The sequence below is a fragment of the Carica papaya genome, chromosome 4, assembly GCF_054855325.1.
Source record: "Carica papaya isolate Zhongbai chromosome 4, ASM5485532v1, whole genome shotgun sequence".
In the NCBI taxonomy this organism is placed as follows: domain Eukaryota; kingdom Viridiplantae; phylum Streptophyta; class Magnoliopsida; order Brassicales; family Caricaceae; genus Carica; species Carica papaya.
Genome location: NC_142312.1, coordinates 5238493 through 5264329, shown reverse-complemented (window position 1 = coordinate 5264329; position 25837 = coordinate 5238493). Strand labels below are relative to the sequence as shown.

Here is a 25837-nt window from a genome sequence, read left to right as displayed (position 1 = left end):
AATTGACGGAACATGATAATATTTTAAACAGTTTACTGCATGTATATATACATACAGTTTTACACATGAACTTATATTTTAAATAGTTAGGAAATGTTAGGTAATTATTTTCTCTAGATACTGTGTGAGTAGATGTGTCGTGCCTTACATATTATATTGTGCATGCATGCATGAGAAGCAAAAGTTTGAGCAGGTTTCTTGAGATTATGTTATAAGCAAAATCAGTTAAAGGGCAACTCTCCTTTGGCGGGTAATTAATTGAAACTGATCAAAAGATGATATGAATTCGTATCTACCTGCCAAAGGGAGAGAAGCCCTACAACTGGTTAGCTTACTCCTGCAAATTAAGCTAGAGCTCTGGGCTTCTGATTTTTAACAAAGGGATGAATCATAAGGATCTTAATTTATAGGATCGACTCTTTCGTTTAGAACATGCTTACCAAAAGGAATAATCTGTATGGGATCACCAAATAGCATATCCCATGGATATCCTCTCTCCTTTATACATAACCATACACATGTATGTATGTATGCATGTGTGTATGTGATGAAAGGAAGAGAGAAAAAGAGAATGTGATGCTTGCTTTTTGAGTGTGGATGTATGGAAGAGACCTGATCTTGGAGGGTATATCCTGTGTCATATTCCTCCTCTTTTTAGTGAGGGTTCAAGTTTTAGGAATTCTTTTAGCGTTATAAGAAAATTACGTATATTTTGTATACATTATATATTAATGTTGCATATATTTATACAAGTTCACAATACATGTAGAATGATATTATATATAGAGAGAAATGTATGTAATAAAGATCATAGATTGTATGTATGCTACAGATCTAACATATCAACAAAAATGTTGGTTATCAACAGCATCATATATGGATTTTTTATCAATGGATTTATCGATGGATCTGGGGCCAATGTGGATGATTCTGTCATCGAAAATACACATTGATCATCGATGACTCTTAATGTCAAAGGGAATAGATAAAGAGTCATATGAACAAAATTTTGAATTACAGTAAACTGTGGATAAATTGATAGGGGTGAGTTAAAAATGGTTTAATAATTATGACACTGAATTATATACTTGACTGTTTGGGTAAGTTGGGTGATTATTTCCATGTGAAAGAAATTTTAATGATATAAATGTAAATTTATAAAGTATTTGAGGATCTTAAATCGAGAGTTAATTGGTCAACAATTAAATTCAAATTTTTAATATTTTTAATCATATAATTAAAATAAAATCATTGTAAAACATTTGCCTATAAAAATTAAACTAAAATTTTTATTATAATAATACTAAAATTATAATATAAAATACAATAATATTGGAAAAATTTATAGAATTATCACAAAGAAAAAATAAAAAATCCATGTATAGTTGAGTCATATGCTTAGAATAAGCTTGAGATATTAATCCAACTAGAACATATAAAATTTATCTTTCTAATGGTAGATCCTAAAAGTTACTTAGTTCTTATCCAATTACGACATTGCCTAAACCTTGTTCACCCTTATGCAATATTGTAGAGTGGACTTACATGTTCCCAAATATACTATCTTTTTAAAATCTTGGATGCAAAATTAATTTATTTTCTTCATTCTTAAATAATATGGTTTTGTTGTGCCAATAGTGATGATTTATTCGTATAAACTAATAATAAAAATTAAATCTAAACTGTTTTACAATATATTACTATTCAAATAAATGAATGATACGTCTTTTCATCAATACAAAATTTAATTTGAGTCATATTGTGTTATCGTATGTGTTTTTATTTGTATATTATTTTAATTGTTATATAGTCAATATGATTATAATAATATGTCAACTTCTCTACTCCTAACAACAAACATTATACATTTATTAGAGTAATTAATTGTTCACAATTATATTATTCTCATGAAAAAAATTTGCTTTTTGACATATACCATGTTCATACTCGTCATATCAGATAGTATATAAATTATTATTTAAAAGTTAAAAATAAATATTTATTTTCTTTTTCTTCAAACAAATAAAGTAAAGTATGATCAATTAAAAATATACATAACATTTTCATGAACATCGACAATACTAAAATTATAAGATTAAGAATTACACATCAATTCGATTATGGCTTCATCATTTGCTCAATAACATGATGTTTGTATGGTGCAATTTATAATATCAAATTCGTAAATGCTCGACTTCATAATAAGAATTAGCAAAAACAAGACTATAGTCAATCTAAGATACAAGGTAAAAGTTGAAAAATACAAATTGGACAAAAAAAAAAAAAAAAGATACAATAAGGTGCCTAAATGGGATGTTTCCCTTTACCCAAACAAACACCTTAAACGATGTCCCCTCATCATCCAAGAGACAGGCTGCAACAACTACAGAAACCAAAGTAGAAAAAGGACTAAATTGATAACTTATACTATTAAATTTTATTCTCAAAACATAATTAGTCCACTGCAGTTTTTCAATTGACTTATAAAATTGAAAAATCTGAAAAAAATAAATAAAATAAAATTCAATTACAGTCCTAATGATTAGATTTCAATAAGTTAATACTAGTTCTGGATCAAATAGTATAATATAATTGCAATTCTATTGTACTTTAATTTCATTTGCACTGAACAGTTATTTGACTAAATTCTTAGTCCATCCAAAGCACTAAGCAACTCATGAGGTTGTACTTCAATATCTGTTTATCATGCTTGTGGCTTTGTCTTCCAGTTCATAATTCAGCAAAAAAAAAAAGATAAGCTTTGTTAAATTGTACAGATTTTATTGAAAAATAAAAATAAAAATGTTATTCATCGCCATAAATTATATAAATTTGTGACTTCTGCGTCATTGTGTAGAGATGTTTTTATTTTTTCTACTCTTTCAATGGATTAAGTTTATATTTTCAATTGCTTTGCACGCTTGGGAGGGGCGATGTGCCTCTAAGTCGAATTAAGATTAAAGTTAGGATGAGACTCAGAAAGATTAATTAGGACTTAAAATAAAATCACGTTATGAAATAATATTATAATATTTAATTTAATAAAATTTAAAAATTAACTCAGTAATATGTTATCAATGTTACAGTGTTTAAATTGAATTTTATCTTAATAGATAAAATTAATATTTTATAATTAGTAAATTTTTTTTTTAATTAAAATAATCAAAATTATATTTAAATATAGTTAGAAATGTACAAATTAAAGTATAAAATAAGGGTAAAATTCCAGTACATGTCAAATCCAATTTTTTATTTTTACTTTTTTTTTTTTTTTTCTAATTTCTTCCTTTTCTCTGCAATTTCATTTTTTGGATGGTTTTCTCTCATATTTCTCAAGTGTCAGACTAAGCAAAGAGAAACTTGAACAATTTCTTTTTCCCTTTCCTCTCCCCTCCATATAGTTTATTTTCCTTCCATCTGCAATTTCATACAAAAAATTACATAAATAAAACAACAAAAAAAAAGTAAAAAGTTGCTTGATATTTGAATATATATTCCCTTTATAACAACAAATATACCTGTTAACTTCAGTCCACTTTATTGCAATTTATCAAACAAGCTTTGGGGCCAAGCTAAAGATGGAATCTAAAGCCAACTGGGGCAAGAAAAATATATTACAATTCAATTGAAGGAGGGGGGGGCGGGGAAAAAAAAACCTAATGAACAATTTTTTTTAGACAATATACAGCATGAAGGAGAAAAATGAACCTCAAAAGAATTGAAATAGAAATGGGAAAAAATTAACAAACGGATTGGGGTTGTACTATGACTAGCGGAAATACTGTGAACTAATAAAGAGAGTTATAGGTAAAGGTGGTGGCAACAATGGAGGCTATGCAAATGAGAAGTGAAGGAAGTAAAGTGACATTCAAGAGCTGACTCTCGCCCAAGTATCCAGCCAGCGTTATGGTGGCATCTGCAATAACTCGTGCAATTGTCCCTGCTTCGGTTGAAAGCAGTCCTCCATTGTAGGTTCCGCGGGAAAGTCTTGACGACATCACTCGAGACAGCAGAGATAAGTTCACACCTGGATCAATTTGGAGGATATCACTCATAACAATCCATTGATCATCTTTTTTATGAAGTAATGAATAGAAAAATATCTCACCTTCGAGTACCTCAGCAGAAACAAACATGATAAGCCCAGAGCAGACATACTGTGGCACAGTGTATGGAACTATTAAGTGGAAGCTAAGGAGTATGCCAATGCAGACCATAATTTCCGATGCCAAAAGAATTTGCCTGCAATCAAAGCAGAGAAAATCAATATCTAGAAGGGCACAACAAACATTTCAGGAGCTTTTGACCTAAGCCAAAATTGACCAGAAGCAAGACACAACTTGAAATACTTACCGGTCCTCAAACATATTGCTAATGTAACTTCCCACCACAATGTTTACAGGGAGAACAGTCAGGCCAAGACACGCAAGAAAAATGGCAACTGAGCTTGTAGACCATTTAAAATAGTATGTGGTAACGACACTGGATTCTGAAAGTAAAATCTCCATGGCATATTTGAGCATGAAATATATCAACAATTGAACCTGAAAATGATATAAAATTTAGGGCAACCAAATCAATTAAAATGAATAAAATATCTGATTATGAATATTTATGAAAAAGAAATTGTTGCCTAAAAGTTTCTCATGCATATGATGTTGATCTTTTTATTCATAAACTAGCTGCTAAGGTGAAAACCATCTATGTTCTATTCAAAATGAAGGTAAACCCGTCTATGGACCACCTCTTCAGTGGTACTAACATCATACTAGTTTCAAGTGATTTCTGCATTGCTCCTCGAAGGGCCTGTCAAACTTGCCATTTTTTATTTCCATTATATGAAAAGCCATACTTCAAATATTTCTGCATGCTTATCTGGCCTACAAATAAAGTATTTTTTTGTTGAATTTTTATGAAGTCAGTCCTTTCTCCTTTTATAATTTGTCAAACTTTCACAAGTAGGTACAAGTAACATCTATTTAAATATGACCTTTGGAATCACCAGGAAACAAAAAAGAAGAGATCCTTCATGGCCAAAGTATTATAACCAATTACCATTTACACTCAATGTAATGAACAAGATAGCCAGAAGTCTAAAACAAATATCTCATCTTAAGCTTCATTTGGATCGAATTACACTTAACACATTTCGAACTCCAAAATCCTACTTGTCTCTATCTTTTGCTTCTTTCTAGCTAATATATAACCAAATTAGTATTTACTGAGTGATTAGTAGGCAATTGATCAAAATTGGCACTCCTGAATTAGATAGTAATTTTTTTGGCAAGAGATTGAAGAACTGCAATATTTCATCCTTGTTTAAAAACTAGCTTGATGGACTGCTCATTCATGTTCATGGTAAGGAACTCTGTTGAGAAAATGTTCATTGTAACAAGACCTAACCGGCTCAGAACCCATTTTTTAAACAGAAAAAGAACAGCTAACTGAAACATAAGATATAGCTGCTAAACCAATCATAGCTGCTAAACTAATCACTATAATGAATAAAGTACCTTCACGGAGGGAGTAAGAAGTCTATAAGCTGAGCCAATCGAGTTTGCTGCCACACGAGATTCCTCTGGAGCTTCTTCACTTCCGTCACATTCATCTTCCTCTTGTTGATTTTCATCAGAACTAGTGAGCAATTGTTGTTTAAGACCTTTCTCAAGGGCATCATTTTCTGCTGTTGTCATTTTAGTGATTTAATATTCTAATCAGACAGTATTATGCTTAATTAGAATATTCTAATCAGACAGTATTATACATAATTAGAATATTTCTATTTTATAGAAGGGGCCATTTCCTCACAGATAAAATTAATCACCAGGACATTGACATGAAACTATTCAATTTTATCATTTTGATGCGAACAGAAATGTGTAGAACATAACTCGTCTCTAATTAGTATCCAGAATGAAAACCTTACAACAAGCTCTATAAAAATAGTAGTACTGACCGAAACTAGTCATAGCCCCAGAGCACTCACATCAGAGGACAGGCCATTCCCTTATGGAGTTGGCCAGGCGGGTTCAATCCCACTAACATCAAATTACGGCCCAGTTAGGCATAAACAAACAAAAAAACATTATTAGTCTTAGTGTTACTTCCCACCTATGCTGCAGCAGCTCAACTTTTCTTCCATGTCACAGATTTTGATACCCATCATTATGGGCATCTATATTTATCACAACCAACTATAATGTTCCAATACATCCTGAGGAGTTCTTTTTCTACCCATTGTTTGCATGATGGGTAATGGATTAACACAACAATTGGACAGAAGAGCAGCTCTATGGACGAAGATTCTTAAGCCCAACAAACTCATTAAACAAAGTCATTTTGCCACTATTAACAGAGGACTTACAACCGACTCTGACCGGAAGCACAAGAAGCTACCATCAATGCTTTACAATCTATCTAGTCCCAAACAGCGCAATTAGGAAACAGGATTTGAATGCTTATCCATGATTCTTCACTATTTTAAGCCAGGAAAACAAATCCCTGATTACCACAGTTAACATCTTGATGCAAAATGAGCTAGTATTAGATATTTCAATAATTTAGAGATTGTAATTATGTTAAATGTAAAACTACTATAGTACTTAAAAGTCTATATTATTGAGGAATATTATTATAGTTTTAGTAATTAGGATTTCATTATTAGTATATTTTCCTTTTGTACTAGGATTGATATTTTTAGTATTAGTAGTATTAATTTCTTATTCTTATTAGGATTAATATTCCCAATTCTACTAATTTATTATTTCTTATTTTATTTCTATTCAAAAAAGATAGTTCTATATAGGAAATATTATTTAGACATTAATATAAATTGCTTAATTTCACTTATTGGAGTATTCAATTATTTAATTTTTGTTTTCTGATAAACACTCAGTTATTCAATAATATTTTGAAACTTTCTCAATTTTCCGATTGTGTAATGCAAAGCAAACCCATGATACTTAAGACTTTTTAGATGTGATGTTTAAGGAACCTTAAATCTAATGTCTAGATTTTTTTTTATTCCCAAACTCCTAGTCGGACAAATCAACCCTATCGATCCTACATCAATTTGATACTAGAGCTAAAAGAACCCCACAACGGAAGTCTCAAAACTATGCACCCAAACAGCCCCAAAACCATCTGGAAAAAAAAATATTAAAGAACCCCTAAAACAGCTGCCAACACCGTTCACCAGCCACCTGCTGGAACAACCACTACTTTAGCTCCAGAAGATTCTGATTGGCCGAATCCCGAAGCCACGCACGGAACACCACTAGAAACCACCACACTCGCTGACGCAAACTCGCATAATCGTTGACTCTCATGAATATGAACTTCTGTGCTGTCAAGTCGTACACCAGGCTCCAATCTGGGACCAACACCTCCAGTTGAGCCGATTGCCCAACAGCCTAATTGGAAGCCGGCGCGCGAAGCCCCTGCGCGGCCAGACCTCATGCAATCTGTTCTATTTTGGCTCATGTGATGAATTCCCGATTCAACCAGACATTTCGAAAAAAAATAAATTAAGCTTCAATATGGTGACTAATGCTGAACTAAATGCTAAGCTTGAGACATGAGGCAACCACTAATACTAAATTGGAAGCAATGCAAAATACGATCAAAGCAGTCTTGGAAGAAACGAAACACTTACGTACGGTACAAGTAGATCCACCACTTCAAAATGTACAAGTTAAACAAACTATCGATAAAAGACACATCGATGAACACTGGAGATATCACCAAGAGGGTAAAAGGACGAAGCTCCTGATTTTGATAGAAGAAGATACCTCGATTTCTTTCTTGATTGGCTTAATTTAATGGAAGAATACTTCAACTAATATGAAATATCAGATGCACAAAGAGTTTGATTTGCCAACACAAAGTTGGTTGAACTTGTGAAAATAACTCCCTATAAAGGCCTTCTGCAACTTGCTTGCAGTTTAAACAACCTGCAAGTGGCTGTAGTTACAAACCTCTTTCTCACCAATAACTCCTTAAGGAAGTGGCGAAGAAAAAAAATCTATTCTGCACTTAAACAATTTGACCTTTTTGCCCCCGCACAGTCTTTTCCCAATTTACCCCTCTTCATATAGTAGACTTAAGTTTGTTTTGTTACGATACCCTTCCCTTGAGCAGCAACCTTATCCTCAAAGTTAAGATTGAGAAATTACTATCAGATGCATCGTAGTCTTCCCATGTGCATTCTTCTACTGTAGTGCCTTTCCACTGGATAAGAACCTAGTCCATAGGATGATTTCCACAAAGGACGATCCTATGTTGCAAAACATGTTGTGGATACTCACGCACTACTACGCCTTCCCAAGTATTAGCGGGTAAGTCTTGTATGATCACCTCTTTGCCCACGTTGTATCTTTTGAGTTAGGACACATGGTAGACGGGGTAGGTTCGACAGGCATCTGCTTGAGCCTTCAAGAGCCGTTGTTTGATGGTTCTGTTAGTCTCCTCTCTTTCGAACAGGAACACCTCCACCGAGGGTGAGGTTGAATAAAGATCTATAATGTCCACAAAATGTGGAGCAGCATATCTGTAAAGTGCTTGGAAATGTGTCATCTTAAGACGTGATAAAAAGTGTTATACCACCACTCGACAGCAGACAACCATTTAACCCAAGTTTTTGATTGCTGATGGGCCATGCAGTAAAGATACATCTCGAGACATTAATTAAGTGCCTGGGTCGTGGTAATGTTTTTCATCTAGTTTGCATGAAAAAGGAGAGGAGAAGATTCCTTTTCGCCCGGTGTTTCCTGGAGTTGGCTGCGCAGACAGGCTCAACACTTTAATAATTCTTGTACCACCCCAAAAAAGCTCCATGATTTGGCCAGGCCATTGCCACATTGCCGCTGAATATCATACATCTCTGTCATGAAGTTGGTCCACTCTTGGTCACCTCTTTAGCAGTCAGTTCAGCAGACAACGCCTTTGGCAGTTCCACCATCATGGCTTTTCCCTTGGACATAGTTTGTGAGATGACAGAAGCATAAGTCTTCATCAGCTCTGATGGCTTTGATACCACTTTGTCAGAGATTTTGCTCATGGTCTTGACTGAATGTCAAATGGAATTAAGAAGAAAGGGAAGAAGAAAATGATCGAGAGAGAGAGAGAGAGAGAGAGAGAGAGAGAGAGAGAGAGAGAGAGAGAGAGAGAGAGAGAGAGAGAGAGAGAGAGAGAGAGAGAGAGAGAGAGAGAGAGAGAGAGAGAGAGAGAGAGAGAGAGAGAGAGAGAGAGAGAGAGAGAGAGAGAGAGAGAGAGAGAGAGAGAGAGAGAGAGAGAGAGAGAGAGAGAGAGAGAGAGAGAGAGAGAGAGAGCTTTCAGAGAATATTTGAGTTGACTATTTTCTGCTTTTCCATTCAAATCCAAGGCCTTTATACAGACTGATTTCAGACAGGATGGATGCGCCAGTTTATTAGGTGCTCCTTCTCGTTACACCTTCTGCAACTAGCTTGCAGTTTTAACAACCTGCAAGTGGCTATATTTAGAAACAACCTCTTCCTCCCTGATAACTCCCTAAGCAAGTGGTGAATAGAAAATCTATTTTACCCTTCAACAATTTGACCCTTTTGCCTCTGTACAATCTTTTTCCAATTTAGCCCTCTTCCTAAAGTAGATGTTAAGTGGTTTTGTTACATTAATATATGTTCTTATTTGTATTAGGGTTGATTTCTTAATGTTATTATTATTAGTTTCTTATTCTTATTAGGATTAGCAATCTTAATCCTATCAATTTACTATGTTTTATTTTAGTTCTATTTAGAAAGGCATCTTAGAGATTATTATAAATAACTTGTAATTTCACTTATTTGAGCATTCTATTATCTAATAATATTTAGAGATTTTCTTAATTTTTTAGTTATGTGATGCAATTAAATCATAAGTGTGAAACTTAAGACTTCTTAAACATAACGTCTAAGGAACTCTAGGTGTGATGTCTAGATTTTTTTTATCCCAAAACCCCGAATTAGACAAATCAATCCTATTTATCCTAAATCGTCTGCATAAGCACCTGCAACAATTTGGGCTGAACTGCCCCAAAATAATGAATTTCTATAATATGCCATCAAATAACCATAATTTCTTTCTTCCAGTATGTCCCAAAGAAAAAGTCAAGTCATTTTCTCCGGTCCATTTGGATACAGATTGCTAATATATTTTGGGTGTAGCACATTTATTTCTAATGTGAACGAAATGATTTCAAACATCACAAATTCAATATTCAGTATTAAATCAGATTGCTGCATGCATGAACTAACCATGGATGATTATATACACAGTCTGTTAAGCGAAAAAAAGAATGTGATAAAAATAAATATACCAGGATTTGGTTCATTTGTTGTAGGAATTTCTTCAATTTCACGGGCAGGTTCTCTAAATGATATCCACAACCATACTAAATATATGAGCCAAGCCACAGCCATAACCCAGCCAGGCAAAGTATCTTGATTGAAGGTAAATTTGTAGATCTTAAAGTTGATCTGAAGTACACCAGCTAGAGCAGGACCACATGCCATACCAAGAGCACTAGCACTAACAAAACCTGCAGATGCCTGCATTCGTATTTTTAATGGTACACAATCACTGATGTACCGTCGGTTAACAGCTCTGGCAGAACCGAACCTGCAATGAGAATAAACAACCTTGTCAATCTATAGATTGCAGCTAAAAACAAAGATTTCAAGAGTTTATAGGTTAACGTTCGATCTGATACTCTCAGCATATTTACTTTCCAATACACCATGTTTGGAAGTTTTAAAAGAAGATAGAATTTCTCAAACTGAAAAATGAAGTAAGAAAAGGCATATTATAGCAGGTTAGAGTTATAACATACAAAATAATTAAGAAGAAAGCTTACCCACATAAAAGACGGCCGAGCAAAAGAACCGCAATTGAGTTAAGATCATAAGCTAAAGCATACATTGTATTCCCAATAAGAAGAACAATGCTACTAAATACAAGAGGTCTGAAGTATGATTTGTTTGACCAAGCACTAAAATACACTGAAGAAAACACCTGTGCTACAGCCATTGCCCCAATTACAATACCACAAACTGTTGCTGCAGCTCCAAGGCTCATTGAATAGTCATCTGCTGTAGGGACAATAATATATGTATTGACCATATAAAGAAATGTATTCGCCAAATTCAATAGGAGAGACATAAAATGGTATCTCTGATCATCAACGCGTTCCTCTGTCGGAGTAGGTAGCTCCTCTTGCATAATGAGCGCATGTTGTGCCAAAAAGTTAAGGACGTTCGTCGAATGGGTTAACCTGTCCACAGCAGCTTTTATTGAATCAACCACAGGATCCTGCAGATTAAGGCCAGTCAATGCCACAGCAAAACCTCCAGTCTGAAGAATGTATACAAGGGGTTAATCTGTTGACGCACAGATACAAGGGGAAATATGAAAACTAATACAAGAACAGTTGAGCGTCTGAAGAATGTATAAAAGGACACCTGGAGTGGAAGAACAGGCTGATCATAAATTGATAAGTAGCTTCCTTGACGGTCCTGGAGCTCGTGAAGGTTGCGGGATATTGCTCCCACGACTGCCCCTAATCCCTGCAAGTTTATTTGCCAGATGATTAGCTTGAATGGAAAAAATCCTGACAACTAACTAGCTTTCTCCACCTTATATTTCTCTGACATTGCCCCACAGGCTATAACCAAAAGTGAGAACTCGTTATAAAAAGAAGAGAAGAAGACCATCTTCTTTATTTTAAAGTGCATGAAAGATGAATGAAAAGCCTCTCTGGCGTGACACATTACCACATGCTTTAACACTTGTTGCAGTTGTGAGTAAGGATGATTAGCACGAGTCTTGACATAGTAATCAGTGAATCTATAGCCAAATCGTTTATCAAACTTCTTCAGGATCTTCCGTAGACCTATAGCATTCATCTCGACAAAAAAGAGAAGCTTTAAAAGATCTCGTCCTACTTCTCTGTATGCTTCTCGTAGTACAGTTATTTCAGATATGTCTGGCTGCCCCTGAAGAGCATCATGCCTTTCTCCTAGCTTAGCTAACCTGCTTCCAAGAATTCCTTGTTGTTCCAACAGGAAAAGGACAATCTTCTCAATCTGCAATCATCGTACCAAGAAAACATGTCCCATTTCAGGCTACATTCTAACACAGAAATTTAGGTTGTTATCTAACACTAGTGATCTAGAAAATTGGGTGTTTTCCCCAATATCTTACAAGATGAAAGCAATATTGCAGAATCGGTATCTGTTAGCAACAAAGTAGAAAAGTAGATTCTAGAAGGTAAAAGAAAGTGTTTTTGCACAACTAAAAGCGGAAAAGCAAATAAAGTCCCATGTTTTCTATTAGAATTAAAAGACAACAATTTTCCATGTTCCCCAATGAAGAAATTAAAAAACTCAGATTCTAAAATCACTTTCTTTACAAGGTCCTTCTGTGTCCACCCCCCACTGCAACATTTTCTTTCATGCTCTTTACACCTTATCCTTTTCTCGAATGTGTTGTTCACGTTAATTAGTTCAAAACCAGTCAATTGATGGTTATTTATGCTTCTATTAGTTAATAATAATAATTAGGGATTTTATAAATAAAGTGAAGTAATAATATTAAGAGGCATACTAGTAATTATTCATACATCATGAAAAAAAAAACTTATCAAATAGAATTAGATTTAATTTTACCTTGATCACAAAAGCGAAAAACATGTTGCCTAGAACATGTTCCCTAGTTTTCTACTTTCAAAAAGTTGTTTTTCTAACCGAGCAACCATATAAAATTTTCATTTTATTACCAAGAAAACGAAGAAAGAGAAACATATCCAAAACATAATAATAAAAAGGGGAAAGCACTTGACCACAGACTTTTCTGCAGTAATACTGTGCAGCACCACAGTATAAGAGGTTCGCATATCACATTACGTCGTGAGTCCTTCAATCAGGAGAGGCACAAAGATTTTACATATATATTTGTATGTAAAAACACATATCTCAAACAACAGACATAAACATGTAAATGCACATGTATACAAGTATGGGTCTGAGATGAGAAAGAGAGTTAACACGGATATCTTAAAACTTAAAAATATAGATATGAATCTATCTGCACAAACCACCTCAAGTCTGAAGCATGTGGATGTAGTAACTATATAAAACCATTCACTGAAATGTTATATTTTGTAAGACTGACACCTGAACAATATTTAGCTTTCTGGAATCATCATAGGATTCCTTGCTGATCTACTGCTACCTCTTGTATGGAACTAAAAAACTAGTATTTTCACTCAGAGAAGGCAAGTTGAGCATTAGATGATGCATGAGTTCCAAACTGAGAGAAGGCAAGTTGTCCAAGTTTCGCAACATATCTCCATGAAAAGAAAATAAACATCTCTATGTATCTGATTTAAATACCTGATTATCCAGCATTCTTGAGAAATCCTTGAGAACATGGCGACGATCTTGAGTTCCAACTTCAATTTGGTGAGCATATTGTTTTACCTTCTTCTTCATTAGTTTATAATTGATGTAATATCTGAAAGAAACATAAAATCCAGCTACCTTACATTCCACGTTAACTGTAAGCCAAACGTATTGAGTGATCTAACAAGAAAAATTAATAGTAGGACAACCTAGTATATTAGAATGAATTGGTAATTATGCAGAATTTTTTGAGTTTTTACTTTTGTTTTTGAAAAAAAAAAAACAATCAGCATAAGAATGTTCAAGCGGAAAGTTGCGCTTCAAATCGGAGCTGGTTTTCCTATTTATTGAGTGAAACTTCCATGTTTTTTATAAAAATTGCATTACTAAGTAACTAGAAAGCAAAAAATAAGACAATATATCAAAATACCCTTGCCATTCTTCAATTTGTCTTTCCTTCAACTTCTTCCCGAAGGCAACCATCTCTTACTATATTGAAAATACAAAAACTTAGGTCAGAGAAGAGAGAAAACAGCATCACTGATCGCAGGAAATGGATTGGAAGACATAGAAGTCAGCATAAAAGAAAAGAGCGAAATGACCAGGGCGTATTGGCGAAGGGATATGAGGCTTCTCACCGAAAATCCTCCGAGGATCTCGAAGGCGACGAACCCCGCGCGCTTATCTTTTTTCTTCTCTTTCTCTGTGCACGCCTCTGCTTCTACGTGTCTCCCTTCTTCCCGTTTCCTGCGCCACCAAGCCAACTTCCCTTCCTCAACAATTCGAACGTTTCACGCCCTTTTATTTCCAGAGAACCTGACTTGAAACGGCGTCGTTCTTGGTGATGGCAGAACTGGCCTTGAACGCTCACGGTGCTGGTTTTTGCTTTATTAATTATTACTATTATTCTATTATTATTAATTTATTACTTTATTATTGTATATAGACGTTATCATTATTGTTATTTATTTTTTATATTTTATTTTCATACTCTTATTTATTTTTTATATTTTTTCTTGAACAAAGTTGGAGGAGAATAGTTGTTTCTTTTTTAAAAAACTTTTGTAAAGAGATTAAGTAAAAATTATAATTACTTTAATTTTGTTCTCAAATAATATTGTCATACGGGTTCTTTTTTTTTTATTATCATTATTAAATTTATTTAAAATTTAAATAAAAATATCAAAATATATAATTTCACCGTTCATTTATAAAAAATATTCAAACTGCATTTCAAATATTTTTTTAGTTAAAATTAATCATCAATTTTTTAAAATATTTAAATTATACTATTAACTTTTATTACTCGCTAATACCGTCAACAATAATTACGTATTTAAATAGATAGCACATGAACGTTGCATCATCACACGTACATTCACATTAACCAACTCAAAATACATTAGTTGAAGTTGAAATTAGCAGCACCCAACTGCTTATATTGTCTTCGATTATGACGACATAGAGGAAGGCGATGGAAGTAGTTAGGAAGCATCACAAACTTCACAGCTGATGACTGTACTCTCCCCATCAAAGTCTAATATGCTATTTGAACCCTCTCCACCATCTTTACCACCATCTCTCATCTATCTCCTTCACACCCTCCTCCACACATTGGCTCTCCTTTTCCCTCCTCCACCACACCAGTAGACTCTCTTCTCAAATATCTTCTCTCTTTCTACCTTTCTTGTGTCTCCTTTTGTAATTTCAAACTTGACTATGAAGCTATTTTCCTCATGCTTTACAGACGCGAAACAAATGCATGCACTGGCTAGTCTCGAACTTATTTCACCACAACATCATAACGGATTCAAGACCTCATTACATTAATGTCGTGTTCTCTTCATGCAGAGATTCGAGATTTTAGTCAACTTTATTGTCACGATGGTTTATATTATAATTTCATAAATAATTTATTAAAAAATTTAATTGAGCTATTAGTAAACATGTTATTCCCTATTAATTAATACTCTTAGTCCCTGCTGAAAAAGTATAATAAAAAATAAAGGGATGAGTTATGGCGTCGTGGGGTGTGGTTTGCCATATCTGGTTTAAATGGGGTGAGCACGTGTTTATGTAGGAAGAGAATCCAAATGATTGGGCCAAAAGTTAAAAATAAAAATCATTTAAATAATAAAAAATGAAGAAAATGGTCAGAAAATGCAGCGAGTTTGGAATTTTAGTGGATGTTGCGGCCCCCTTTGTTTTTATTTTTTTGACTTCCTTCATATTCTCACATTGTGGAACCTGTTAATTGGCTTTTTTTTTTTTTTTTTTTTTGTTATCAAACAAAAGATCAAGCTCTGTTATATTTTTTTTTAACTTTTTTTTTTCAAATATTAATTTTTTTAAAAAAAAATTTAAAGAATATTTTATATTGAATAATAATTTATTTGGTAGGGATGCTAAATATATAAAAAAAATAAAATTTACGAACAATTTTGTAAAAAAATTAAGTGGGCAACTAATGTAAATAAGAAATAAGATAATGTAATTGATTGACCATCCATCCACACATGTTATAATTGAAACAAACCTTGATTTTGTATTCTTCTCTTCCATATTAACCCATCAAATATGTTGTTAGTAAAGTAATTCAATTATGGAAAGCTAAAATCTAAAATAAAAATGATGGAGAATATAAAAGTCAAAATAAAGCAGATAACACCTCCCGGAGAAGAAAAAACAAAAACAGAAGAGAAAAGCAGCCCACCAATTAGAACTACATATGGTGTGGGGTTCAAAATCAAAACACGTGGCCCCTGAATCTTCACGCACAACTCACACTCATGTCTCTTCTACAAACTTCTTTTCTTCCCACCATACAATAATAAAAATGTAAATGATTGAATAATTGTTTTCAATCAATTTATTAATTGTTGACTATTTTCTTATTATTTTTATATAATATTTTATTACAATTTCCATTATAAAAAGTGAAAAAATTGAAATAAATATAGATAATTTGTACAATGAATATAAAAAAAAAAAAAAATACAAAAGTATGGGTATTATTATACGTGAGAAGACAAAAGAGTAGTTGCAAATAGAACAAAAATTAAAAGACATTGAAGCTTATAATATGGACTCAAAAGTGTTATATGGGATTGTGCAAAAGGGAAATTATTGTCTTTTTGACATACTTCCTCATCCTGTGAGGCCGACAACACAACTAAGCTTGGATAAGCATGCAGGCATGGGCTAGAAAGGTGCTTATGAAAGTGGACAGACATTAAAACAAAAAAAAAAAAAAAGACTCCGTATGAACAGAATTAATTCGATGAGAAACATATTTCGCTATCAGCAAATTATTGAATGGGAAACATCTTTTCCACGCCAAAGACTTGCTTTGACAGAAACTTGTCTGAGTTTAAATCCAGGAGTTGGATAACAAAATTGCAAGCCAAGCTGGTCATTCTACCATCTGGGTTAAAGCTCTATCTCTACTCCTGCAACAATAACGTAACAATGTACAGCATATATGATATATTAACTTTAGAAGTGCTCAACAACATAATCAGCTGTAAACTAGTTTTTGCATTTCCAAATGCTTTATTCTTCAACGAAATACATATATCATTAATGGAGGAAGCGGTTACCCCTAACAGGCTTCTCGTTGCTGCTTCCACTAGTTTGTTTTGCCTGATAAAATTGAAGGCAAACCAAATACTAGTGAAAGAAGCAAAAAGAAGCAACAGAAAGTGGCTACCCTGTATTTATGGGTAACATAAGAGTTACAACTAAATACATATTAGAAATGATTTTAAAAAAAAATAAATGAAAGTTTTACTCTAAATCTAACCCTCTTGCCCCCTGTTGTGCACTACCACTCAGTAGAAAATCCTATTACTCTTCTGAGGTGATATGCCCATATGCCTAACAACATGTACCAAAATCCATCTAAGGAAACTAAAGAATGTCGGCCTGCCATCAAGAGAACCTATGATATGTCAGCTGCCTAAATATCAGTCATCCATTAAAACTGCCTTACTCCAACTTCTCTCACAAAATAAATTCCTCGACTAGACATTATAAGCTGTGATATATACGCTTGAGGTCAAAATGACTGCATAACACTGCTTGAGGTCAAAATGATGGCACAACGTTGAACCGCTCCCTTAAATGTTATTATACATGCATGTACATTCATGTGAACTTGCACAAGGAGTTGGATCATTCATAATCCTGTTGTTCCAACCATTTTGACCTGTAGAGTTTTGCTTTTTCAGGGGCAATGCTATCAAGAGCAGCAAGGACACACTTGCGATACGAGAAGTCTTCGGTTGTCCCGTCTGTTCTAACCAAGTGAAAGCACCGGGTACCCTTATATTCTGGATGATATCCAATCTGTAGAATAGTGAAAATGTAAAATTATAAGGTATTAGCAATGTTGAGATTGGAAGTCTAATGTGAGCAGGATAATCTGTAAAATAGTGAAAATGTAAAATTATTACGTATTAGTATCACAAATGAATGTTGAGATTGGCTGTCTAATGGGAACAAGATTCCCATATTTCAGTTGTGCTGCTATTAAGACTATTTTCCTTGCAAATTAACATTAGTAAAATTGCAAAATCAAAGAAATGGCAGGGTGTACCCTGTAGTTTAAAATTGTAATGCATTTATTAAGTAGTGCAATATGATATTTCAGTTTTGGCTGATATTGTTATTGTTAATTTTGATGTTCTTGTTTTATGTGCTTCAACAAATTAATGCCACCCAAACTTAAAAACAACTGGAAAATTAAGAGAATTGAAGTACAAAATAAGTTTCACTCAACAAATCAATGCTTCATTATAAGATAAAGTTTCCTCAACAAATCAATTCTTCATTATAAGATAAAATCACATTTCTTTAACGCAAGAAAAGGGAAAGTTACAATTACCACCTTGCAATTTTGAGATTGTCACAATTCAATTGTGAAAATTAACTTCCTATGATTTGCCAGATTTTGGAACAGGAAATACTGTTATGACCTATGTTGTTTATGTCAAATTATGAACAGCAAATTCTAGACTTTCGTTAACTTGTCAAACCCATCCTATCCTGTCTAGTTCATTTAATCATTTGCATAGAACGATTGAAAAAAGTGACAATGTAATCTTGTTGACCTACCATCAAATGACGTAGAACAATAACGAAGATGGGCGAGTTGCTTCTAGCTTGTCAAGACAGAAAATTTCCAGGAAAAATAGAGAGAAATCTTTGGGCATATTAGTTGCAATGAGATTATTATATAACTTGTTTCTAAAGTATCTATAGGCTCCTAGAAACTACCTAACTAATATAAAAAGGAAACAAGATCCGCTGTAAATAATACAAATAGGAAAAGATAAGGCAGGATATTCTTAGAACCGAAATAAGAAAAAACAAGTAAAATTGCTGTACATTGTGAAATTGTTAAATCTTTTATACTACTGCCAAGTAAACTATTTTAATCCATACAAGAATTTTTTTTTTTTTTTTGAGGACAAACATGATCTTCTCTTTCTTCGATAGGAAAAACTTTCTAGTAGAGACATTTTTTCTCTAACCCGCACACAAAAAAGCCATCTTTGGATCAAGTTGTTCTAACTACAGCATACATCGCAATAATTGCAAGAGTAACAGGAACAGAACTATTGTTTTACCACAAGTGAGAACAGTTCATGGAAGTTAATGCCTCTCTCTATGTAAAACCCTTTGTAACTAGCCTTGCCTTAATGTTATTTATCTTCCCCACTAGGATTGCATTCAAGGTTTCTCCAGTAGAAAGGGAAGATGTCAGGACCCAGAAGGACATCTGAGGCTAGGTGTATTACTTCTGTTTACAAGGCTTTCAGCTTTCTGTTGGTAATTTGGTTGTAGAAGAATATGCAATACAAAGGACTACTGAAATGCCTGGGGCATTGCTGGGGCGACAGGGGCGTTGTTGGGGGAGACTTCAACATGGTACTGAAATGTTCTGAGAGGTCTGGCGGTTTTACCAATCCAGAAGATATTGAAGATTTCAGCACACTCATAGACAGCCTTGACCTTAACAATCTTCCGTTAATGGGGGAAAAATGGACCTAGAGCAATCTAAGGGAACACTCCTCTTCCTCAAGAATTGACAGGTTTCTCATCACTACAAACCTTCTCTCGGTGCTCCCTAATTTAAATCAGAAAATTCTGTCCAGACCAACCTCAGATCATTTCCCCATTCTGTTGGCTTCGGATGGGATTCAATGGGGCCCCATCCCTTTCCGGATCAACAATAAATGGCTGGTGCTGGATAGTTTTAGGAAACTTGTTGCAGATACATGGAGCAATTTGATTATTAAGGGCACTATCAGTTATAGAATCGACACAAAATTCAAAATACTCAAAGCTGTAATCACAACTTGGGCTAAGGAGACTGGAGGAAAGAGGAAGAAGGCATCAATGATATTCTTTTGGAAATAGATGACCTGGACAGAAAAGAGGAACATTTGCTGCTTTCCATCGATGAAAGAGAAAAAAGGAAAAGTCTGAAACTTATGCGGTCCCTAAGCTTCACGTGGAAGCCATATCTTGGAAACAAAAAACTAGAGAAAAATGGATTAAGGATGGGGACAGGAACTCAAAATATTTCCACATGTTTGCTAATCACAGAAGAAGAATCAACTTTGTGGAAGAGCTCACCATTGGAAACAACAAAATTAAAGATAATGAGGCCCTCAGGGAAGGAACAAAAATCCACTTCCAGAATTTGTACACTGAACAGCATGATCACAGACCGAAATTGGATATTCTATCTTTTAACATCATTTCTAATCAAGACAAGGAGCACTTGAGGAAAAATTTACCGAGAAAGAAATTTTGGAATGCCTTCGGGAATATGACCGGGATAAAACCCCCGGTCCGGATGGTTTCAACTTCAAATTCCTCCAAACTTTCTGGGATACAATAAAAGGTGACATTATTGAATTTTTTAATGACTTTCACAATCATAGCACTTTTGTAAGATCTCTCAATTCCACATTTTTTGTTATGATTCCGAAAAGAGTCAACCCGGAGAACATTAATGACTTCAGGCCTATTAGTTTCACTGGGTGTATCTACAAACTGTTATCTAAAGTTCTTGCAAAAAGACTCTCTAAAGTGCTTAACAAAATTATTAGTGACTGCCAACATACTTTTGTTTATGGGCGACAAATATCCAATGCCATTTTAATTGCTAATGAGACTATTGATGAGGCCACAAGACACAACAAGAAAGGTATTCTTTGCAAGCTTGACATGGAAAAAGCATTTGATCATGTTAACTGGGATTTTATTGAGTACATGTTTCAACGAATGGGTTTTAGATAGAAATGGAGAAACTGGATCAGATTTTGAATCACAAGTTCCAGTTTTGCGGTTATGGTTAATGGCGGACCTTCCTCATTTTTTACTGCTTCCAGAGGTTTGAGGCAAGGGGACCCACTGTCCCCTCTTCTCTTCATCATTGTTATGGAGGTCTTACATAAACTTATTGAGAAAGTAAAGTAACTGCATATGCTTAAAGGTATTACTGTCGGCAACAGAAACAAAATGATTGAGATATCTCACTTATTTTTCACTGATGACACCATTATCTTCTGTCAACCAGAGTTTCGCTCACTTATTTTTCTGATATGCATTTTATCTTGTTTTCAAGCTGTATCTGGATTAAAAATCAAATCAACCTACATAAGTCTGAATTGGTTATTTTGAGTGCTGGGGATAATGATGTTAGTTCCCTTAATACTACTCCTAGCTGCAGAATCTCATATTTGCCTATCACCTATCTTGAAGTACCACCGGGAGCAAAACATAATGACAGTAAGATTTGGGACCCTGTTGTAGATATGGTTCAAAACAGATTGGCCACTTGGAAAAAGAAATTTTTATCTAAAAGGGCTCGGTTTACTCTCATCAAAAGCACTCTCTCCAACTTGCCTATCTACAATCTTTCGGTGCTCAATATCCCATCCAAGGTGGCAAAAAGGCTGGAAACAATTCAATGCAACTTCTTATGGGAAGATGTGGATAATGAACGGAAAAAATATCACCTTGTCAGCTGGAATGAAGTCAAAAAACCGGTTAGTGATGGCGGTTTGGGTTTGAGATCCCTTGTTAACTTAAACAAAGCACTCCTTGGAAAATGGATATGTAGATATTAGAATGACAAAGAAAGTTTCTGGAAAAAGGTTATTGATTGTAAATGGTTCGCTAGTGATCAAAGGAACCTTTCACCCATTATAAAACACAACTATGGCAGAAGTCTATGGAGGAACATCATGAACATCAGCCCAATGTTTCCTTGACTGCACTGAATGGATTATCGGTAAAGGCAACAAAATTCAATTTTGGAATGACACCTGGTGCGGAACAACGACTCTCAAAGATAGATTCCCCCAGTTTATGCCATCTCTAGCTTCAAAAATGCTCTCGTTGGTGATGTTATCACTCCAGATAATCTTAAACACATGGAACATTACTATAATGAGAAACCTACAGGATTGGGAAACTAAAAAATATGAAGCCTTACTTCTATGTTTATTGTACATTCAGATTAACAATCATGAAGACAAACTGCACTGGAAACACAAAACCAGTGGCAATTTCACTGTTAGCTCTTTCTATGATTTCCTGGATTAACAGTAATCAATCGATCCCAACTAAAATCATTTGGAAATATGGAGTCCCACCCAGAATCTCTTTTTTCGCATGGGAAGCTGCTAGAGAGAAAATTCTCACCTTGGATAATCTTATGAAAAGAGGAATTCCCATTGCAAACAGATGCTACCTTTGTAAAATGGGACTAGAATCGTGTAATCATCTTCTTCTTTGGTGCCCTTTCTCTCACAAACTTTGGGTGATGCTTCTTGGCCTATTGGGACTTTCTTGGGTCATGATAAACACAGTTTCTAGGGAACTACTTGCTTGGGAAGGTCTTACCAAAAGAAACAAGCTCTTTAAACTCATCCCACTCATAATATTGTAGGTCATTTGGAAGGAAAGAAACAAGCGTGCTTTTGACAAGAAAGAATTAGAATTCAATATTTTAAAAGATAATTGGTTTCACCATTTTGACTCTACCATACTTGAGCATGATATTGATAGTAATGTTGATTTTGCTTCTATTGTAAATATACTTATCGATATGTAAACTTTGTACATGGACGGTGCTCCCCTGGCACCTCTCATCAATACAATCTCTATACTTTTCTTTCAAAAAAAAAGGGACTACTGAAATGCCAGTTGTTACTATAACTGGTAACTAGTTTTTAGTTTACATTTTGCCAATGATTGGCTGGGTATTACTAATATTATACGGTATTATTAATATTACACAAAGGTGATTGTAGAAGCAGCTAGCAATTCAGTGAAAATTTTCCTTAATTCCTATCCACTCAAGATCTCTTCTTCTCCCACCTCTTCCTCTGTTAATCTCCCTAATCTGCCTCTTTAACCCTAAAGTTCCTCAAAAAAACTAAATTAAAATCTGTTCCTTGGGGCTGTTAATGAATCAGGTGTTGCCATGTAGCTTCTCTTAGGATTTATCGCATCAACACAAGGTGTTTTTTGCTGATACAGAAAAGGTTAGAGCTATCAGAGGATGGTCTCAACAAATCAATTTTTGAGGTACATAGCTTCCACAGGTTAGCCACATTTGGTACAAATGTGTTAAGGGATTGAATTAATTGTCATGCCCATAAAGGGAGAAATTAAATGGATCTTGCAACTTCTGGAACCTTTTAAGATACAAAGTAGAAACTGAGTGAGGCTCCTGTCCTATGAAATCCTAAGTTTGCAAGTGTCTTTAGAGGTTACTTGTCATGCTTCCAGAGTAGGAACACGAAGGATCTTCTCATCAACCGACTCCATCTTCATTTCCTGCAAACATTCCAGATCAGGGACCCATCTAGATAAACAGCCCTTGATGATCTGCCTTTTCTTCCTATCATTTATCTGCCTAATGTGCCACGATATAATTTTGTCAAACATTGGCAAAACTCATTCATTCTCCCCACACCCTCCGCTCTTCCTCTCCCTTTTTGATATGGAATCATAACTAATTGTGGACTGTAGTCTATTGAGCTCCCTGCTTCCATCTCCCTATTTCCGCCTCTCCTTGCTAATGGACTCTTCCCCCATCTTCTTCACCATCTTTCTCCTTTTGGTTTCAACAAAAAGATCCTGTAGCTGGTCATTCAACCCATCAAAAGGAACACCCAGAATTTTACTAATTTTCTGAATGCTTTTTAGAGTCCAGTCCGAGTAGCAGCACTGCCCCTCTTTCCTCGCAGCCACCATTTCCTGATCCGCAATAGACAGTGACTCCATCTTTTCGCCAACCAGGCATACTTCCAAGACCTCTTCTTCTTCGAAAGCAACAATCGCTAGAGTCCTCATACTCGTTCTCCTTCTCAGCCTTTGATACAACTCCCTCTCCTTCTTCCAGAACAGAAAAGCTAACTTCTTTTCCCACCCCGATGTCTTCTTCTCCCTCCACTTCCTGACAAGCCGCAAGGACCAGCACTGTCCTCATGTCAACAAACTCGTTCTTGGTCAGCCCATGGTTTCCAAAATCGTCTCCTCCTTCTGCTTCTCTAACATGCAAAACCCCAGTCTCACCCGACTCGGATCCCTTCGCGGAATTCAATTGACTCTGGTCTTCCACTCGGGTCAGGGCAGACTTGGGCCTCCAGACACGCACAGAATTCGTATCCCAATTGCTAGTCCAACTCGGCCCAGCAGAAAGAGCACACCCGAAATCGTAATCGTCTGGTTTGAAAATATACTGGTTTGAAGTTAGCTAAACTCAATGAGTCGAATCAAATATGATCAAAGAAGTTTGGACTGGTCAATAGAGAGCTTTAGAATACCAAAATCTACACGTAATGGTCATTGTTGGCGGTCACGCGTTGGCTTCTGGAGACCCAGTAGCTTTGGTTTTCTGGTGGCAAACTTCACTGGAGGAGCTAGTCTCGAATCTGGGTCCAATGTTACCTGTCATGGACAAGGAGGAGATCACATGATATGCTGGAGGCAACATTGACCACCTACAGGCAGTGGCCGTGAACAAGCTGACCTACTCTTCTACTTTAGGGTTCTTTTCCCACTGTTTTATGAAGAAGAAAAGAGAATGTATATATGCAAGGAATAGAGGGTGTATTTTGGGAAGTGATCTGTTGAGTACTTAGGAAAACGTGATGAATCAAATTTAACGCTCTAATATCAACTGATGCATAAAAAAGAGCTCAAAGATAAAACTTTTTAAGAACAAAAATAATCATAAATAGTTAAAGCAATGTCTTAATACTTGGATAATAAAATCATAAATAGTTTACCTAATAACTAAACTAAGTACCTTATTTTTTTTTGAGATAAAAGTAAACAATAAAATTAAAGAGACACCAAGGGGGCGTAACCCATGTACAAAAACGGATTTACAGATCTGTGAGAATGTTTACAATAGAACCAAAATCGTCAAAAGAAACAAGGTTATGGCCAAGAACAATGGAGCCAAAAAAATGCAGCAACTTATCCTTGATAGAAGTAAGTACCTTATTTTTAGGCACCAAATACATTAAAATAGAAAATCTAGAAAACCTAATAAATACAAAAATAAGTTAAACAGAAAAAAATTTGAGAAATAGTAAATCTAGAACATAATAAAACAAATCTTCATATTTTCCTGTACTGTAAAATTTTTCAAAACTTAAAAAGTAAATTAAGTCTTCCTATTCTATTTAATTAACTCCTAAACATTATGTTCCTTTATTTATTTTAGCTCTTATATTCTATTATTGAAATATGTCCACTTTTAGCAGCTTCCCATTCTGCATCAAGCAGCCCTACCTAACTTTTTTCTGCAACCAAGCTAAGTCGCAAGCATGGACTCCAACACAGTTGTTCCTCCTTTCTTCATGATCTTTATCTGCAATCACATTTGATACAACCAACATTCTGCAGTAATGTCCCACTTCACTTGTTGTCTATTTAGTATCCTTCATATTTCTAAATTGCTTACCAAGGGCCTTCATCCCTTTATCTCTGTCACTAGGATACTTGTGCTTGCCTATGCTATCAACTGCATCAGCTTACTTTTGCTCATATTACCATGCAATGCAGAATGGTCATTTATATGTGCCAGTTACTAACTAACTGCCGATGCCAATTAACAGAAAGAAATCTCTGGAAGTATCTTTAATGATGAAATGATTACAATAAACTGATTCTTTTATAGGCTCCCTTAAACTAAAAACAAACTCATCTTAATACAGAAAAGAAACAAAGACCTATTTACTCCAAACAACAATTGGGAAAAAAACAGGATATCTTTATCACTAAAGCACAAAAGTAACACTGCATTAACAGAGGAAAACCTAGGCTTGGCAACTATTAAGTATAGGAAAATCTATACACTTGCGTCCAAGTTTTGATCCCCTAAA

At 34.7% G+C, this 25837-nt stretch overlaps 2 protein-coding genes across 13 annotated transcripts in view; both read right to left on the bottom strand.

The window, feature by feature from the left end:
- Nucleotides 1-3515: 3515 nt before the first annotated feature.
- LOC110817503 (SPX domain-containing membrane protein At4g22990-like) lies at nt 3516-14270 on the bottom strand. 6 transcript variants are annotated; one of them, XM_022046069.2, is made up of 11 exons: nt 14054-14266; nt 13846-13904; nt 13407-13527; nt 11787-12098; nt 11475-11579; nt 10871-11367; nt 10334-10635; nt 5514-5683; nt 4354-4544; nt 4109-4242; nt 3516-4027 (listed from the first exon to the last, which is right to left on the bottom strand). In XM_022046069.2, the coding sequence occupies exons 2-11, from the start codon at nt 13896-13898 to the stop codon at nt 3789-3791; spliced, it is 2124 nt and encodes a 707-aa protein (XP_021901761.1). In that variant the 5' UTR covers nt 13899-13904; nt 14054-14266; the 3' UTR covers nt 3516-3788. The 6 variants fall into 6 exon arrangements, with proteins under 6 accessions (XP_021901761.1, XP_021901764.1, XP_021901763.1 ...); XM_022046072.2 differs by having other exon boundaries at nt 5514-5680; nt 10871-11325; nt 14054-14265; XM_022046071.2 differs by having other exon boundaries at nt 10871-11325; nt 14054-14264.
- A 2662-nt stretch (nt 14271-16932) lies between these two features.
- The window catches only part of NRPD1A (nuclear RNA polymerase D1A), a 58857-nt gene continuing 49952 nt past the window's right edge, over nt 16933-25837 (bottom strand). For 5 of the 7 annotated variants that reach the window (XM_088217547.1, XM_088217550.1, XM_088217551.1 and 2 more), the window contains one exon: nt 16933-17762. In XM_088217547.1, the coding sequence (XP_088073673.1) occupies nt 17589-17762 (174 nt within the window). In that variant the 3' untranslated portion in view covers nt 16933-17588. Of the gene's footprint in view, nt 17763-22512; nt 24393-25837 lie in introns of those variants that run through there. The other 2 variants (XM_088217549.1, XM_088217548.1) reach the window with 2 other exon arrangements.

Bases quoted from the DNA above. Each gene is read 5' to 3' on its own strand.
- LOC110817503 (XM_088217554.1), bottom strand. From the start codon at position 13,898: ATGGTTGCCTTCGGGAAGAAGTTGAAGGAAAGACAAATTGAAGAATGG. The intron at 13,528-13,845 runs GTATTTTGATAT...TGTTTCTTTCAG, and splicing joins CAAATTGAAGAATGGCAAGG to ATATTACATCAATTATAAAC. The intron at 11,368-11,474 runs GTGTCCTTTTAT...TACATTCTTCAG, and splicing joins AGCCTGTTCTTCCACTCCAG to ACTGGAGGTTTTGCTGTGGC.